Source organism: Alosa sapidissima, chromosome 8 (genome assembly GCF_018492685.1).
Source record: "Alosa sapidissima isolate fAloSap1 chromosome 8, fAloSap1.pri, whole genome shotgun sequence".
NCBI lineage: Eukaryota > Metazoa > Chordata > Actinopteri > Clupeiformes > Clupeidae > Alosa > Alosa sapidissima.
The window spans coordinates 1946884-1963476 of NC_055964.1; the positions used below are offsets into that span (position 1 = coordinate 1946884).

General features: G+C 39.9%; 1 protein-coding gene across 1 annotated transcript in view; it reads right to left on the reverse strand.

Moving 5' to 3' along the window:
• Nucleotides 1–16593, reverse strand: part of sart3 (spliceosome associated factor 3, U4/U6 recycling protein) — a 135972-nt gene that overhangs the window by 112674 nt on the left and 6705 nt on the right. The window contains exons 2-4 of the mRNA XM_042101385.1: nucleotides 14272–14398; nucleotides 11946–12050; nucleotides 11604–11788 (exon numbers count right to left, since the gene is read on the reverse strand). Coding sequence (XP_041957319.1) covers nucleotides 11604–11788; nucleotides 11946–12050; nucleotides 14272–14398 — 417 coding nt within the window. The remainder of the gene's footprint in view (nucleotides 1–11603; nucleotides 11789–11945; nucleotides 12051–14271; nucleotides 14399–16593) is intronic.

The window sequence follows — 16593 nt, forward strand, 5'->3', positions numbered from 1 at the left end:
CTCACATATAACTCTGAAATAGGCAAAGCAAGACAGTCTTTCTTTTCTAACATTATCAGTAGAAGTTCAAATAACACTCGTATTCTACAGTATTTTCAACTGTTGATAAGTTAACCCTTTAGGCGCCAGAGGTTTTTTTCCGAAACGATCAATTTTGACATCTTCATTTCAAAAGGCTATATCTTAAAAGTGATAAGAGATAGAGACTTTCTGTAAATTAGAGAAATATTAAGGATGACCCAAAGTTTATGTAGAGATTAAATGTTTATATCTAATTTGCATATTATGACGTCATATGGTGGCGGCCATCTTGGATTATAGAATTTTCATGAAAAGTTGCATGTTTGAATGATAAATGCACCACTTCTTTCCCCCCAAAATGTCCCTCACCTTCTGAATGCTATATTGCACAATACTGAATGCTCAGGTAAATAGTAAGTAGTGAACAAACTGTGTAAATCATTACTAATAAATGGCAGAAACAAACCAAATGCATGTAGCGGTAGACTGGCCTTTTGCTGTAGAGATTTTCCATTTACTACATACAGTAGGCACTCTGATTCCATGTATGGGGCACATATATATTATTCAGATGACACACAAACACAAGTAGACAAGACCTGTTTAGTTCAAAAGCTCATTTGCCACGGCAAGGCACAGATCAGGAGTGAGATGACGAGACAAGACAAGAGACAATGTTAGTATTTTTTTTCTTTTTGTTGATGTTTTTTTGTTTTTTTTCTTAGCTGACAAAGACACACACATCACAAGGACATGAACACACAAAAAGGAACACATAGTGTACTGTATGTCCTAAATGATCAGGGAAGTAGATAGCAAATCAACAGTGTAAATCATTACTAAATGGCTGACTTTTTTTTTTTTATGTAGCAGGCCTTTTGCTGTAGAGATAATGACTCCCTATCCCTATCCATACAGGGCCGGCATTCCCATCATCTTGTGATAGACTATGCATGACCTAATGTGTGTGTGAGTGTGTGTGTGTGTGTGTGTGTGTGGGAGAGGGAGAGAGCGTGTCACCACCTCCACCATGCGAGCAGCATGGCCAGATCTGCCTCGCGCGCGCCGAGTGGAGAAAATGTGCGCAGCTCGGACTAGGCCTACGGTCATTCTCATTGCGACTCCCCACACTGCCACTACGTTCCCCCCTAACTGTCCTATGAGCACTTCGACCTCGTCTAACATACCCAGTGGCATTAGACAAAGGCTCCACCACGTTACTGTCGCCGCGATTGTGGAGAGGCACACGTTCAGAAGACAGAAGCTAGCGCTATGGATATTAGGCTACCTCCAGCCTCGTTCGCCACACCAATAACACCCTGCTAACTTCCCGATGAACACTCCGAACCTGTGAAACATTATTCCCACCAGTGACATTGGGCAAACGATTCAACGTTTGTGCTTGGTGTAAGCTAAACTATGGAGTAAACTCTCACTTTGTCCAGCTGCATCATTGCAAGGCAGGGACGCATCTGAAGCCTCACTAAACGAATCACCGTCATTTTCTGAAGGCAGATATTCCCCTTCAGAATCAGGGTCCGCGAATAGAAGACCCAACACTTCATTTCAGGTAAACTTTTTTGATGCCATTAGACGATAATCTAATGCAAATACTCGCTGACGTTGACAATATCGCTCTGACAAAGTGGCTCACACGCACACTAGCTCCGGTATTTCATACACTGATTCAATGCGCTGTAGCTAGAAAGTTTTGTTTAAAGCGTGTCCTTTTTTCGACTCGGGGATGACGTATGACATGTCTGCCATCTAGTGGAGTGGAAGTCGAACGAAATATGACACCCTATTTGACTAAATCGGCCGTTTTATTCAGTACCGCATCTTGTCGACTATAGTCGCCTGTGGCGCCTAGAGGGTTAACAAATTCCCCCTCACAATTAGCACCTGATCTTCTCTCAACTAATTAATCCAATGAGTTGTCATCTTTTTTCAAAAGAAAAATTGACAAAATCAGACTCAACATATCTGCTCAATTACTAATTCAACAACCGGAACTTCCAGCTACAAACAGAGGGAAAGTTAACTTGATGTCAGAGTTCAGCTTGATAGACTACGAAACAATTGAAAAAACGGTACAGAATCTCAGCTCTTCCACATGCGTCTTAGACACTCTGCCTACCAATTTCTTTAAAACTGTTTTTCACCTTATAGCAGCAGATGTCCTTCAAATTGTAAATGTATCACTGCTGTCTGGCACTTTTCCTAAGTCACTAAAAACAGCTGTTGTAAAGCCACTTTAACATTATTGAAAAAGTAGTCTTTAATCAACTAACCACCTTCCTAAGTAGCTAATCCCTTGATTACTTTCAGTCTGGTTTTTGGCAAATCACAGCACTGAAACAGCTCTCATTAAGTTTTCAATGACAACATCAGTCCTACTGCTATTGGACCTTACTGCAGCATTTGACACTGTTGATCACAATATTTTACTACACAGACTGGAACACTGGGTTGAATTTACAGGCATAGTTATCAACTGGCTAAAATCATATCTACAAGAAAGGAGCTTCTTTATTGCCATCGGAAACTGTACCTCAACACCAACGTCCTTGACCTGTGGTGTTCCCCTGGGGTCGATCTTGGGGCCACTATTATTCAACCTCTATATGCTCCCTACCAAACAACTATGGTCCCCTTGACTCTATGTGTCAGTGTATAGAACAAATCAACACCTGGATGTCTCAATGTTTTTCAGCTGAACAAAGAAAAAAACTGAAGTAATTATATTTGGTAAAAAGGAGGAAAGACTTAGGGTTGCCACTCTCCTTGACACAAAAGGGTTGAATGCAAAGGATACTGTTAAAAATCTTGGTGTATTAATTGACAGTGATCTCAATTTCAACAGCCACATGAAAGCGATAACTAAATCAGCTTTTCACCACCTCAAAAATATTGCCAAACTGACGGCTGATGTCAAAACATGACTTAGAAAAACTCATTCATGCATTTATCTCCAGCAGGGTTGATTATTGCAATGGACTGTTCACAGGGACTTCCTAAAAAGACTATTAAACAGCTTCAGGTGATAGAATCCTTGCTGCTGCATTTTGTAACAAAAACTAAAAAGAACTGACCACATTACTCCAAGTCCCTGCACTGGCTTCCAGTAAGTCAGAATTGACTTTAAAACAAGATTGCTTGTTTATAAATCAGTAAATGGAGCAGAACCTAAATACCTATCAGACATGCTTCAGCAGTACACACCTTCTCGTCCTCTCAGGTCCCAGGTGAAAAACCTGTTAGTAAAACCTACTGTTTGCACTAAACATGGTGAAGCCGCTTTTAGCTGTTATGCAACTCAGCTTTGGAACCAACTTTTACAAAGTTACAAATTCTGAATCTGCCTTGAAAATTATTCTACATTGTCTTTTATTACTTTTTTACTACTTTTGCCTTTGTTTTTTGCTTATTAATTATTCTTTATTTTTAAATATTTTACATTGTATGTTTTATGTTTTCTTTTTATTACACGGCTCTTCAGAGTGCTGCAGAAAGTTCCATTCACATGAATGGGCCTTCCCAACGTTCGGGCCTATGTTAAATCTATATAAATCACCGGCAAAGTATATAATTACCGCTGTCAATGGCAACGGGTTGATTAACGTCTTTCAAATCCCTCCGCAAGAATTCCGTTCGCTTATTGCAATGGAATTTCATTAAAAGGGAAAGTAAGCTAGTAAGACGTTGCCACGCAACACCTGAAACTGTCAAGTTCTATCTGTGTGGCGAACTATTTATTTTGTCAGCGGAAGACACGAAACGGTAGTAGAATCATTTTTTTTGTGATTATGTTTTTTATTCACATTTTCTGCAAAAATGGTACAAACAGTAAACGCAACATACATGCAAAATCATTTTTAAAGATTCATTGTGTTAGGTTTCTTTTCTCGTTTTGGCAAGTAGCCGTGTAATAAGAGGGAAAATGTATTGACCGCCGGTAATTATCAGAAAACAAGTCCCTTCAGGTCGAAGCACCTGCCGGCGGACAATACATTGTCCCTTACTTATTATGATCTTTACCTTTTTAACTATTCTTCACTATATTGCCATTCAACAAACATTGCCAATTTAACAATCAGAATGTTGATGGTATATTCATTTATCAAGTATTTACAAATGAAACCAACATAATGCAACATTTACAACTATTAAATAATAAGTATTTAATAATTGACAATTATTCATAGGTTACCTATGGTGTCAGTTCACCAAAAAAATCTAAGAATAGGCAGATATATATTTTTAGCCTCTAAGGTGGATCATTTAGGTTGTAAAAACATTTAGGTTACTGTATCCGAACACCGAAGCAAAATGCTAATAAAGAATAAAGCAAAGGTGTATCAGTGTGGTGAGTATTTACTGCAAATACTATGCCATTTTAGTTCATTTAATTTGTGTCAAGATCACAGAGCAAAGACTAATGGGTAGGTCCAGGGCCGGTTCTCCCTATACGCACACTACACAAGTTGCATAGGGCCCCGCAAGTTAATGAAGGCCCCCTCCCCCGTCTCCCAAGTAGCCTATACAGTTATAGCGACAGTGCCTCATACATTAAGAAGATGAACATGAAACCGAATTACCATTCAGGGCATGAAACAAGGAAGAAACGTCACAAGAATGACCAGCAGGAACAGCAGTCAGGTAAACTTGCGTTCGTTCCATGGTTTGATGTCAACATGCATCTCTCCAGCGCGTGTTGTTGGCCTAGCCTAGGCCTACCTAACAGGGAAGTGAATCCCCTGATCTTTCTGCAGCTTGCTTGCCAGCCTTTCTCAGTCACAGTACTTCGCAAAGTTGTGAAATATAATTGCATATTCCGTTTTTTTAATGCGGGCGACTGGCTACATTTTTGAAAAAAATAACCGCATCTTTAAAGGAACCGTATGTAAGAAATGTGTTTCAATTAATCATAAAATGGCCCTGATAAGTCAGTAGACAGTAAGAAATCATGTTCATTTCAAATTCATCACTGACAACAGTAGTCCGGCCAGGATATTATCATTTAAAAAGTGAAGTTGCAGCCCTCAACTGATGTTGATGTTGTGTTTTGGCCTGATGCGCCACCCTCCACCTATCTACTAATCACGAAGTCAGTAGTGTTTCGGCATCCAGGTTGGCAATCTCGAGTTAGGGGGGAAGAGGAGGGGATACACCGCTCTACAGTAATTTGAAAGTTATTGCAGTACCAGTTTTGGCCACAATCTTACATATGATTCCTTTAAATGGGACAGTAGATGCACATCGTAAATTAGGCCTATATGAAGTATTAAAATTATTTTTTAAAATAGCCTACGTTTGAAAAAAATATTGAAATAATATATAAGAGAATCAGGGGAGCCAGTTCATAGCCTATGTCTTTGGCAAGTAGCCTACTACAGGCACAGGTGAAGAACAGTCAGTCAGCAGGCTAACAGACCCTTACAAAAAAAAACTGCACTACTTCAAGTCTCAAACTGCAGATTTCTGAGTATGAAAACTGCAGTTTTGGAGAAAATATTTGCAGCTCTTATCCAGGGAATTCAGTATTTTAGATGCAAAAAACTGCATTGTGCATAGTACTGTACTTTACTACAGAAATGCAGTATTTTAGACATGAAAATACTATACTGCATTGTAGCCTACTGTAGTATAACTGAAATGTAGGCTACTTTGAAAAAACTGCAGTTATTTTTTGCAAGGGGATATGTACAGCAAACATCAAAAGCAAACAGCCCAGACCCTTTATTGGGAAAAAACACTATATTTGGTAACTTCCAGACATCCAAAATGGGGTGGGATGATTGTATTGGGAGCACTGAGGTGTTAACCTGACTCTCGCCAGATTAATTTCGTTCCATCTGGCGAGAGTCAGGTTAGTAACGTGTCAGATGGTACTATACATTTTAGGGCTCAGAGTTCAGGTAGGAGGGCCCCTTAGCAGTATTTTGCTTAGGGCCCCATGGAGGTCTGAACCGGCACTGGGTAGATCCTCTAAGAAGTGGAGACACATCAGCTGAAAGGGCTGAATAGCTGGAGGTTCCTATAAATGTTCCTGCTACATGGGTATCTTGCTTTTATTACAGTTTCTGTAATCGAAATGCAGCTATGGATGCTCTGTTGTTCGCTGAATGACCGTGTGGCCAGATCTTAAAACTTTTCCAAGAAGACTTTTTAAACCTACAATCTATATAATGTTCACCACATTTCAGGCATAGGTAACATTTCAAAGTAAATGAAAATGAAAAAACAATAAACTTTTCAAATAGTGCATGTTCCTTTCTAGTTTTGAAGTTACCATGAAGCTTTCTCAAATGTTGAGCTCAGTTTTGTCAAGAGTAAACAATTGTCTTTCTCTGGAAGCTTTGTCACCCTGTGAGGTGAGGACAAACTAAGTCTCTATGAGCATTCTTCAGAATGTTATTGATGTGCAAGCTACATTATGGAAAAACGAAATAAACTAAAATATGGAAAATTTCACCATTTCAAATTTTACATGAGATATACCTCATCTCTATCCCATAAAATGTTCAACCACATGGCATCTGACCCACATGATCATTTTGACCACTGATTTTTGTAACTTTTTTTCCAAGCTTGAATATGTCCCGAGGGGACAATGAAAGACAAAATTTAGATCTAACACTTTTAAGCTGTCAGCAGGGTCAACAGAAAGAAAACTTTGGCTTGTACCTCATGCTGTGGGTCATTAAGATTGGTGCTTTTTACAGATAAACCTATATTTTAGAGCATTGTTTCCCAAAGACTGGGTCGCGACCCACAGTTGGGTCGCAAGAGATTTTTTTGGGGTCGCCTTGTCACAATGTAGATCTGCAATTAGGGCTGGGACAATGCGGCGATGTAATCGATGACGTCGACGCAAAATATGAGCGTCGATTCATCAAGCATAACGTGTGCTGCTAAATATTTTTAATTTTATACCTTCAGTGTTTTCCATACGTTGACTAATCTGTGGCTGGGCACCACGAAATCAAAACCGGCCACCACACATTGATAGAACACATTGTTCTATGTTGTAGGCCTACTATTTTAAAGATAAGATAAATTAATTTCATTGAGCTGCACTTTTTACTCACACAGCCTTTCCTCGCCCCGCCCGCTCTCTCTCGTAACGAGCCCGCTGCTCCTCTGCATGTGCATTTAACAAAATATTCACGATTGTTGAAGGATTGTTGTTGCCACATAGAAGCACTGCATATAACAGTGGGCTAAATTGCTATTAAATCCGCTTAGCATCGTGTCCATGCTGCGCAAATTTGTTCTAAACTACTGCATTAAAAGTTAAAGTAAACTCTAAACTCTGCTAAGGTCTTATCACAACATAGTACATTGAGGAGACTAAACTAAGTTAAGAGACAGTATGCAATCAAGCAGTATCTCAAAGCTAACGTAAGAATACTGTTTGGATGTCAACTTTAGCATTCTTACTTGCAGCTGCTTGTATTCCTTACTCATGCAGGGCTCATTTTATTGACTCAGAATGTTTGCAAAATCCTGATGTAAATGGAAAAGTGTTTTCTAAGACTCAAAAGTGCTTGTCCAAAGAAGTAGGCCCTACGAACCGTTATTTGAACTGACTATGTTATGAATTGCATCCACACATCAGCAGCCTTTTAACTGTGTTAATGTTAATTGCAAGGATTCCCACACGAACGTCTTAAAATGACAGGCACTCAATTAATTGACATACACTACTGAACTTTATTGAATGCTACCTCTGACTAAGAATGCATTACTTTGCACTTGTATAGGCGTAGTCTTATTTTGGAATCTTAAGAGCAATAAACAAATATTGCAATGTTAAAAAATTCATGTTTTTTCATTCAGATATGTAAATAAACATGTATAAGTTGCTATTATAGTGAATTAATGGGGAGATAAATCGATAATCGAATCGAATTCGAATCGGACTGAAAAATGAATCGTTAGATTAATCGATGCATCGAAAAAATAATCGCTAGATTAATCGTTTAAAAAAGAATCGTTTATCCCAGCCCTATCTGCAATATACCTTTCTGACACGAGGGAGCTAGTGAGTCGGCGAATCCAGAGTCGTATATATACCGCTCTGGGCAAATCCAATTGTATCTGCCAGCCCTGAACGAGTGTAGGCTACCTGCAGATAGGTTTAACATAAAGTTGAGAAATGCTTGCTTGGATGTCGAGAAAGAAGGGTAATGATGATAGAATCAGCAAAGGTTAGTGCACTTCAGGAAAGCGAGTGAAGTCAGGTGCCAATCCGCAATGAATCTGCAACTAGTGTTAGCGTTGTAAATACAGAGGGTGTAGGCCTATGTGAAAATGAGGCTAGCATTAACGCTGCAGCACAAGGATCTGAGCCTCGTCCTCCTGCAAAGAAAATAAAAATAGCGACAACGGCAAGGCCGTACAAAGACTACTTTTTGAATTACGGCTTTGTAAATTGTGCTGGTCCTAGCCAGGATGCAAGGCCAATGTGTGTCATTTGCAGTGAAAAACTGGCGAACGAGAGTTTGAAGCCAACTAAACTTAAGAGACATTTAGAAACACTGCACCCTGAATTTGTGGACAAACCATTAGATTTCTTTCAAAGAAAGGCACAGGAGATTAAATTATCTGCAAACGTTCTCCGCAGAAATGTCACATTAAATGACAAAGCCCAACTCGCCTCTTACCAGGTTGCTTACCGTGTGGCCATTGAGAAACAGCCACACACTATCGCTGAAAAATTACTTTTGCCTGCCGCAATTGACATGGTTAGCGCGGTCATTGATGAGAAGTCTGCTGAAAAATTAAAATGCATCCCCATGAGTAACAACACTGTCTCACAAAGAATACATGACATTGCAGACAACCTCGAGGAGCAGCTTGTTACCCGACTAAAGGCAGCAGGGTGTTTCTCAATACAGCTGGATGAGAGTCTCAATACAGCTGGATGAGAGTGGACTGACGTCTCAGATTGCGCAACCTTGCTGGTTTATGTTGTTAGGTATGGCTGGGAAAATAAATTTATGGAGGACATGTTGTGTTGCTTGAATATCCCTACGGGAACTACAGGAGAACAGATATTTCGGGTTTTGAACGACTATGTGGTTAAGTGTGGACTTGACTGGGGCAATTGTGAGGGCATAACCAGCGATGGGGCCGCAAATATGACAGGCAAGAATAGCGGAGTTGTAAAACGAACTAGATGTACCGCATAGCGGTACAAAATATGACGGCCGCTCAGTCCTGTACATCCGTTCCACAAAAATAAATCACACTTCAATTTGTCTCCATATTTTACTCCATCCCCCACTCTTGAAACTTTTGTGTATGCTTGTTTGGCATGCCTGAGTGTGTGTGTGCGCGGCTGCACAGAAAGTAGCCTACTGGTGCTGAAAAGGTGAATAGATTGTAGAATAGCCAAAGAAGATGTAGCATTGTTATAAAACCTTTAAAATCTCAACAATCACAAGTAGGGCAGTTCATCACAGTTCATCCATTGCAACTGGATTGATGAAAGGTCACTTACACCTGTAGGCTACATTGTATTTGGGAAAAGCAAAAGGTATCAGCATAATGTTATTTATTTATTTATAAACAAAACCATCTCCATGGCTAGTCTGGCTTTCACCAGACCAAGCTCAATCTTTTAAGAAATCAAAAAATAAATAGCGGGCAGATCAGGCTGGGTTCACCGGGGAAGAAACAAAATTTTTCCGTAAAAGTCTAGTGGGGCTACATACCCACCAAATTTCATGTGCCCCGGTGGTTCGGTGTCCCGGGTATCGTTGACCAAAAATTCAGGAAGTAGATGACATGATGTTGCGGTCACACACGTGAAACACCTCTCTGCTCTTATTCAAACTCATCTCGCTGCGCTTATTGAGAATTTTGATCGCTATTTCCCCAAAAGAGAGGTATGACATTCTGAATGATAAAAGGTGGATCCAAAACCCCTTCGAATTTGAGAGTCCAGAGTATTTGCTTGAGTTGACGCTTAGTCCTGCAGAAGAAACTGAGTTGTTGCAGCTCACCTGCGATCACACTCTGCAAAGACGCTATGGATCTGTGACCTTATCATCATTCTGGATAAGCATTTCATCAGAATATCCTGTCCTCAGTAGGGCCAGTATTTCTACGCTTATTCCTTTCACTACTACATATATGTGCGAATTGGGATTTTCTGAGCTCACAAAAATGAAAACAAAGCACAGAAATAGACTGAATGCTGCGCCTAATATGTGTGTTGCGCTCTCCTCCTGCACCCCGGACTGGAACGCACTACAGATACGCAGACAGGCCCACCTATCCCATTAGCAAGGTTGAAAGGTTATTAAAGCCATGTTTTGTATTTGTAATCTTTTTGTAATTCTTTTATTGATTATTTTGTTCCAATATTGCTGGTTCAATTGAATATTGAGAAGAAAAAGAAATGGGCTAGCATACGTTACGTTTTAAATATAGCCTACATTTTAATGTCCAAATATGCTACTTATTGGATACCTTATTTTAATATTGCTGGTTCAATTGCTTTGTTTTTCATTGTTTAAAACTTGAGCAGTACTAATTGTTCAGAGAGGCCTGATGATCACTCATAACAATAAAATATCATATATAAAATGAAATAACAATAAAATGTCATCATAATGTTCAATAATGGTCAACTCCACCTTTATTTTGTGATTCACGAATAATGCATATTGACTTGGGTCACGATGGCTTGTGACACTTAAAATATGGGTCCCCTGAAAAAAAGTTTGGGAAACACTGTTTTAGAGCCATTGTCATTTGACAGGCGCACCAAATGTCAGGTGTATTTAAGCAATAAGCGCAGTGTTTTAGAAGACACAAATGAACCTCTGAAGTATGTTGATTGTTTGCACACCAATTAATTATGCTTAAAGTAGACTGAAGTAGTTATTGAGTCAAACTGGTCTCACAGTAACTTTTCTGAAATTGGGTAGGTATACCCAACAATAAAATTCTCATAGAAATACTCAAAAATTTGGAGGTATAACTTCGCAGGCATTCCTCTGAGATGAAGAGGCACACAATGGCGAATAAAGAAAATGTGAGGGAGTTAAAGGAGGCACCAGTTGATTTCACATGGAATGACCAATCTGGTTAGACTGGGTAAACCCAGCCCGATCTGCCGGCGATCTGATTTTGCCCTGAAGCTCAGGCTGGAAATTTTCCAAATTTTTCTATTCTACTTCCATTACAAATCTATGGGGACCAATCACAAACTGGCTTATCCACCTGGCGCACCCTGATCGTTGGTCTGATTGGTTGAAGGACTATCAAATTGCATACAGAGTCATTTAAACTATGCCCGCTGATCACGCCTCGTGCAGCAGAAAGTACAGAGCAGACTCCCCAGACTAATGTTCAATTTTAAAAGATGATGTGTCAAGCTACCATCTGGTACTAAACTGCAGCAACTGTAGCCCAATTCATCACTCCAGTGGATGTATGTCTTGTTTTCCAATTACCGTAACTATCCATTTATGCATTGCATGTTATAGAGTAAAACTAGTGGAAGCTTTATCATAATCATCTTAACGCAACAACTTATTTGATCAGGCAAAATAAATAAATCATACCTGCAATGATGACATAATAGCCAGCTCAAACTCTCTGTAGGCTTCCCATAAGGCAGCACCTTTTACCATGTGTAAACCCACTGCAGACAGGCCTCTCTCGAAAAGAGTCCTGACCTTCTCAATTCCTCCAGGTGATCCCATACCACCAATGGAGTACTGGGCATACTCAAGCCAGATATCTGGACCTGCAATCACAATGTTTAGGTTATGTTATTAAATGTTGGACTAGCCGCTTCCAAGTGGTACTGATTATCTCTCGAAATAATTTATTCCTTTAGTAAATTAGCAAAGTGAACTGTAACTTTGAACAGTAGTTCCCAACAATTAAAAGGTAAAACTCACAGATGTAGTCTTTCACCGCTTTCTCAAACAGCTCATACATCCTCTCTCGCTCAGGAACATCTTCTGCAAGCTTAATCTCATCTTTTAGCCAGTCAAGCCACAGCTCTACAAATTAATGTCAAGAGAACTTAATCATATTAGATTCAATTAAATTACATTAGATATATGGGTAATTCCACGTCAATTCAACCGGGGCCCAGGGTTTCCCGCAGAAAATTTGTTAGTCAAGGTGGTAGGTGGGGTTTGCCGTCGGGGGTGGGGGGGATTTGTTTGTGCCATATTACAATTATAAAATTATGAATATCAATTATTTATCAAAATAACAGTTGCAAGTGCAATTTTAACACCATATAGGCCAATACAAATCTATACAAATATTTACAAATAGTGTGTTACAAAGTGCTAAACAACATAACAACTGAAACAAGAACAGTGAATTAATATGTGCAATTTTAACAAACACTAGGCTATACTGTACAAACTATACAACACTGAAGTGCAAAACAACAAGGGCCCTAATTGCACTCTTTTACAAGTGCGGACCATTTATGCTTATTTTCATGCAGGCTGTCAGACTGTTGCCCTGCAGCCTGTTCCGCAAGTCTGTCTTGAGAGTATTTTATAAGTTTGTGTAAGATTTACAATTTTTATTAGAAGGTTTGGCGAACGATGATAGATAGCGCAATGACATTCAACCAGCAGATGCTGCTGTTCGGACGCATCACATGATTCAGAGGCATATCCTATACCCGTAAATCCTCAAATTATGGCCGGGATGATAATTGCCAGTAGCCTATGGCTATCAGTCCACGAGCACTATAAGACATTGTTTCGATTTAACTCAATGAAATTAAAGAGCTCTTCTTAATAATTTATATTGTTGGTTGGTTTAATACTGTTGCCAATGAAAAGTCATTGTCCTAATGGGTCTCAACACGTTGCTCTCAGTCGCTTGCCATCCTGTTTATGCCAGAGGCTGAAGCCACTACGTTTAAACACAATTGTTGCCGCGAGGAATTCCAGCCTACGAATTTAATAAAATAAAAAAAAAAGTAGGCTTAAAAAAAAAAAAAATCAATTTAGGCCACCGGCACAGCGCAGCGCACGTTCAATGACTGAATTAAAGCAACTGCCTGTCTCGCAATAAATCCACAGCGGGTGGAATTCCCTACACTCTTTCAACTATATGAAACTTAATAGTCAACCATCAAATACCCCCCAGATACCCCCCCAACATTTAGCAATATAATCACAGTCCAAAAAAGTAAATTAAATCCCAAACCAAACCGAAAATCGTATGCTTTTGATAGCCTACCGCTGCATTCAAACGAAATGCCTCAGAATAAAACATAAAAATAAAAACCTGTTATGCGGCGCCTGGGTTGCCTTGAATGAGTTTGTAAGTAGGCCTAGCTTATGTTTTTTGTTCCTGTTTATCAACATGAATTTGCTGAATTGTATTTCTTAAAAGGGGCAGCGCTTTTTGTTTGTTCTTCTTTTCTTTGAACTCCTTAAAGAAGCCATATGCAACAATTTTAGCAAAAATTACCTTAATTATGCAGGTTGACAGTCATTCTGATGGTTCTACAACACTTTTTGGGTGGTTTGGTGGGTGCTTCGTCTCCCCCTAGTGCTTCTCCGCGGAAAAAACGAATATGCAACTTTCTGGTCACGGTCCAAACAAATCCGGATGTAACTCAGCGGAAGTATATCGCGCCTCGAAAATGTAGTCAGATTGTAGTTTCTAAGAAGACTGCAAAGCGGACTCCGACTTGGCTTTGTTGCTGTTGAAATTGTTTCATTGTGAGCCCTGTATGTGTTTAGCTTGGTTTCTTGATGGCTAGCTCGCTAGCTAGTGGGGGTTTAGCGTAGCAGTCACTGGCTACCGAAGCTGCAGTGGGAGCTATGTCGTGAAAAATGTGAGCTTAAATCAGGCGAAAACCCAGAAACAGCGAAGGAATAACCAGACCTGCATAGGGCTTCTTTAAATTAAAGGCATAGGCCTATTAGTAGCCTTCTTTAAGACACTAAGTGAAGTTGTGACCAAGTGAAGTTAATATGAATTAACATTTAAAAACATGTTCAATTATATATATATATATATATATATATATATATATATATATATATATATATATATATATTATTTTTTTTTTTTTCATATATAAATCGCACCAGACTAAGTCGCACGACCAGCCAAACTATGAAAAAAGGTGCAACATATAGTCCGGAAAATACGGTATTTCAAAATCAAATGGACGGAGCAGCGCGTCTCGCCTGCGTGCCCTTTTACATTCAAACCCATAAGGGACAAAAACTGCTTTACCTTCGGTAAGTGGGAAAAGCTCGCTCATCTTCAATCGGGCTTTACGTAGACGATGCAGTTTCCCTTCCTGCCGCAAAAGCTTGATGAGGTCCACATGGCAATTGTAGTCAAAGGCATTGATGGAGAGCTAAAATTCCAAATAAAATGAGATGAGCAAAAGACACATTAAAGGAGAATTCCGGTGTGATATTGACCTAAAGTGTGTTGAAACATGATACCGAGTGTGAACGTATGTCTCAAGTCAAGTCAGATTTATTTTTAAAGCGCATTTAACATGCACATAGTGCAATCCAAAGCGCTCCACAAACAAGACACATAACAAGACAAAAGATGCCGGATGGAGCGGCGTAGTCGCCAGCGTACCCGTGACACCAAGACATACAACAAAACAAATAAACAAATAAAAAAAAAGAAATATATTTTAAAAGGGGAAAAAGTGATGTTAAAATCAGTCCAATTTCCAAACCAGCTGAAAATGTCCCAAGGGCAATGATCCGTGAAAACTGCGCACAGAGCTGTGTCTCCACAACCGATGCAATGCCAAGTTCTTTAGCAACTGACCAAACCGGTGAATTCACTGGCAGTCTGGAGATAACGTTAACATTAGAAGCTAGGCCTGCTAGACTGCAGTCTGGAGATGATTGAAGCACAGTCCAAAGTACTGAGCGATCGTGTAGATCGGCAATTCGGTGGACTTAACAGCGACCGTTTGTTGCTCCGTGAGAATGCAGCTCTTCACCGTTAACGTTAGTCTGCAGTTGGCAAGGCAGCTCGCAGGTCAGCAACAGCTCGGCGGCCACGGTAGATCTTTCGCAGAGTAGAGCCTAGGTCCGGCTGTCCCGAGAGATCCCCTCGACCAGACAGTGAAGTGCACTGTTCACGGATGGATGGAAGGATGTCAGAGGCCCAGTTAGTCTGCAGTTGGCAAGGCAGCTCGCAGGTCAGCAACAGCTCGGCGGCCACGGTAGATCTTTCGCAGAGTAGAGCCTAGGTCCGGCTGTCCCGAGAGATCCCCTCGACCAGACAGTGAAGTGCTGCACTGCTCACGGATAGATAGAAGGATGTCCAATGCCCAGCTAGGGCAAAAGCTAGCCATAGCAAGCTCCCAATGGACAAATGTCTACGACATCAGCTGACTTAGGAGTAAAAAGGACTACGAATAACACGAAAACTATCAAAAATAGCGTAAATAAATAGGGAAAACATTTAACTAGACAAACCAATACAAAAAATAAACATGACATTACATAAAATTACGAACATTACATAAAAACAAACAAAAACATGATGTCAGACGGAGCGGCGTGTCTCGCCAGCGTCCCCGTAACCTAGCAACAGGTATGATAAGGGATCAGATTCCAAAAATAATTCCGTGGAAATGTATGGATTCCAGTTGCTGCTACTGGAAGAAACTGGAATCCATGCATTTCCACAGAATTATTTTTGGAATCTGATCCCTTATCATACCTGTTCATTCTTACTCGTCGCTCGACTTATCGTGACTAAATTCAAGATGGCTTTAAACGCTAAACTTTGTGAAGATACTGTCTGTAAATCGTCTTGTAAGTAAACTACCAATGCTTTTTCAAAGTTCTCAATGTCTCGTTTTAAATGTCAGGGCCCTCGGAAGTCTACCAATGAAGTGTGGAGATACATTGAGCCTCGTAAATGGTGTAAAACAGTGATTTATTTGCATGGCTATCCCGATGCCGAAGCACCACCATTGAAAAAGCTGTTGGTAGCATCGGCTAACTAGCGCCAGATTTTGGAGTGCAGGGGACAAGCCGAGATGGCCTATGAGACATACGTTCACACTTGGTATCATGTTTCAACACACTTTAGGTCAATATCACACCGGAATTCTCCTTTAAAGACTGACCAATTAGGCTTACAGTAACTCCAATCATTGTGCAATCATTGCAATGATTTAGTCGCATTTTTTGCAACAGTGCATGACTAGGCTTATCAACACGACTGGCAAATATGTCCTCCACTAATTAACTGAGAGAGATAAAGAAACAATGTGTGTGATTTTGACCCTTTGAGAAAATGAAACAAACAAATTGATTCATTTTCAAACATTTGCAGGCCTGATACCATGCCTCAATCATCCAAAATTTCCCATGAGGGAAACTTATATGAGGGATTAGCAGGTAAGCAGATGTAGAAAAAGTATTAGAAAATCATACATTTAGAAAAATGTAGAAAATTATAAGCCTCTATGTGTGACAATTAGAAAGAATTTCCTGTAGCTGTAACAATGTGTTAATTAGATCAATTTTCAATTAGGGATGCACGATATCGGCGGCCAATATATAATTG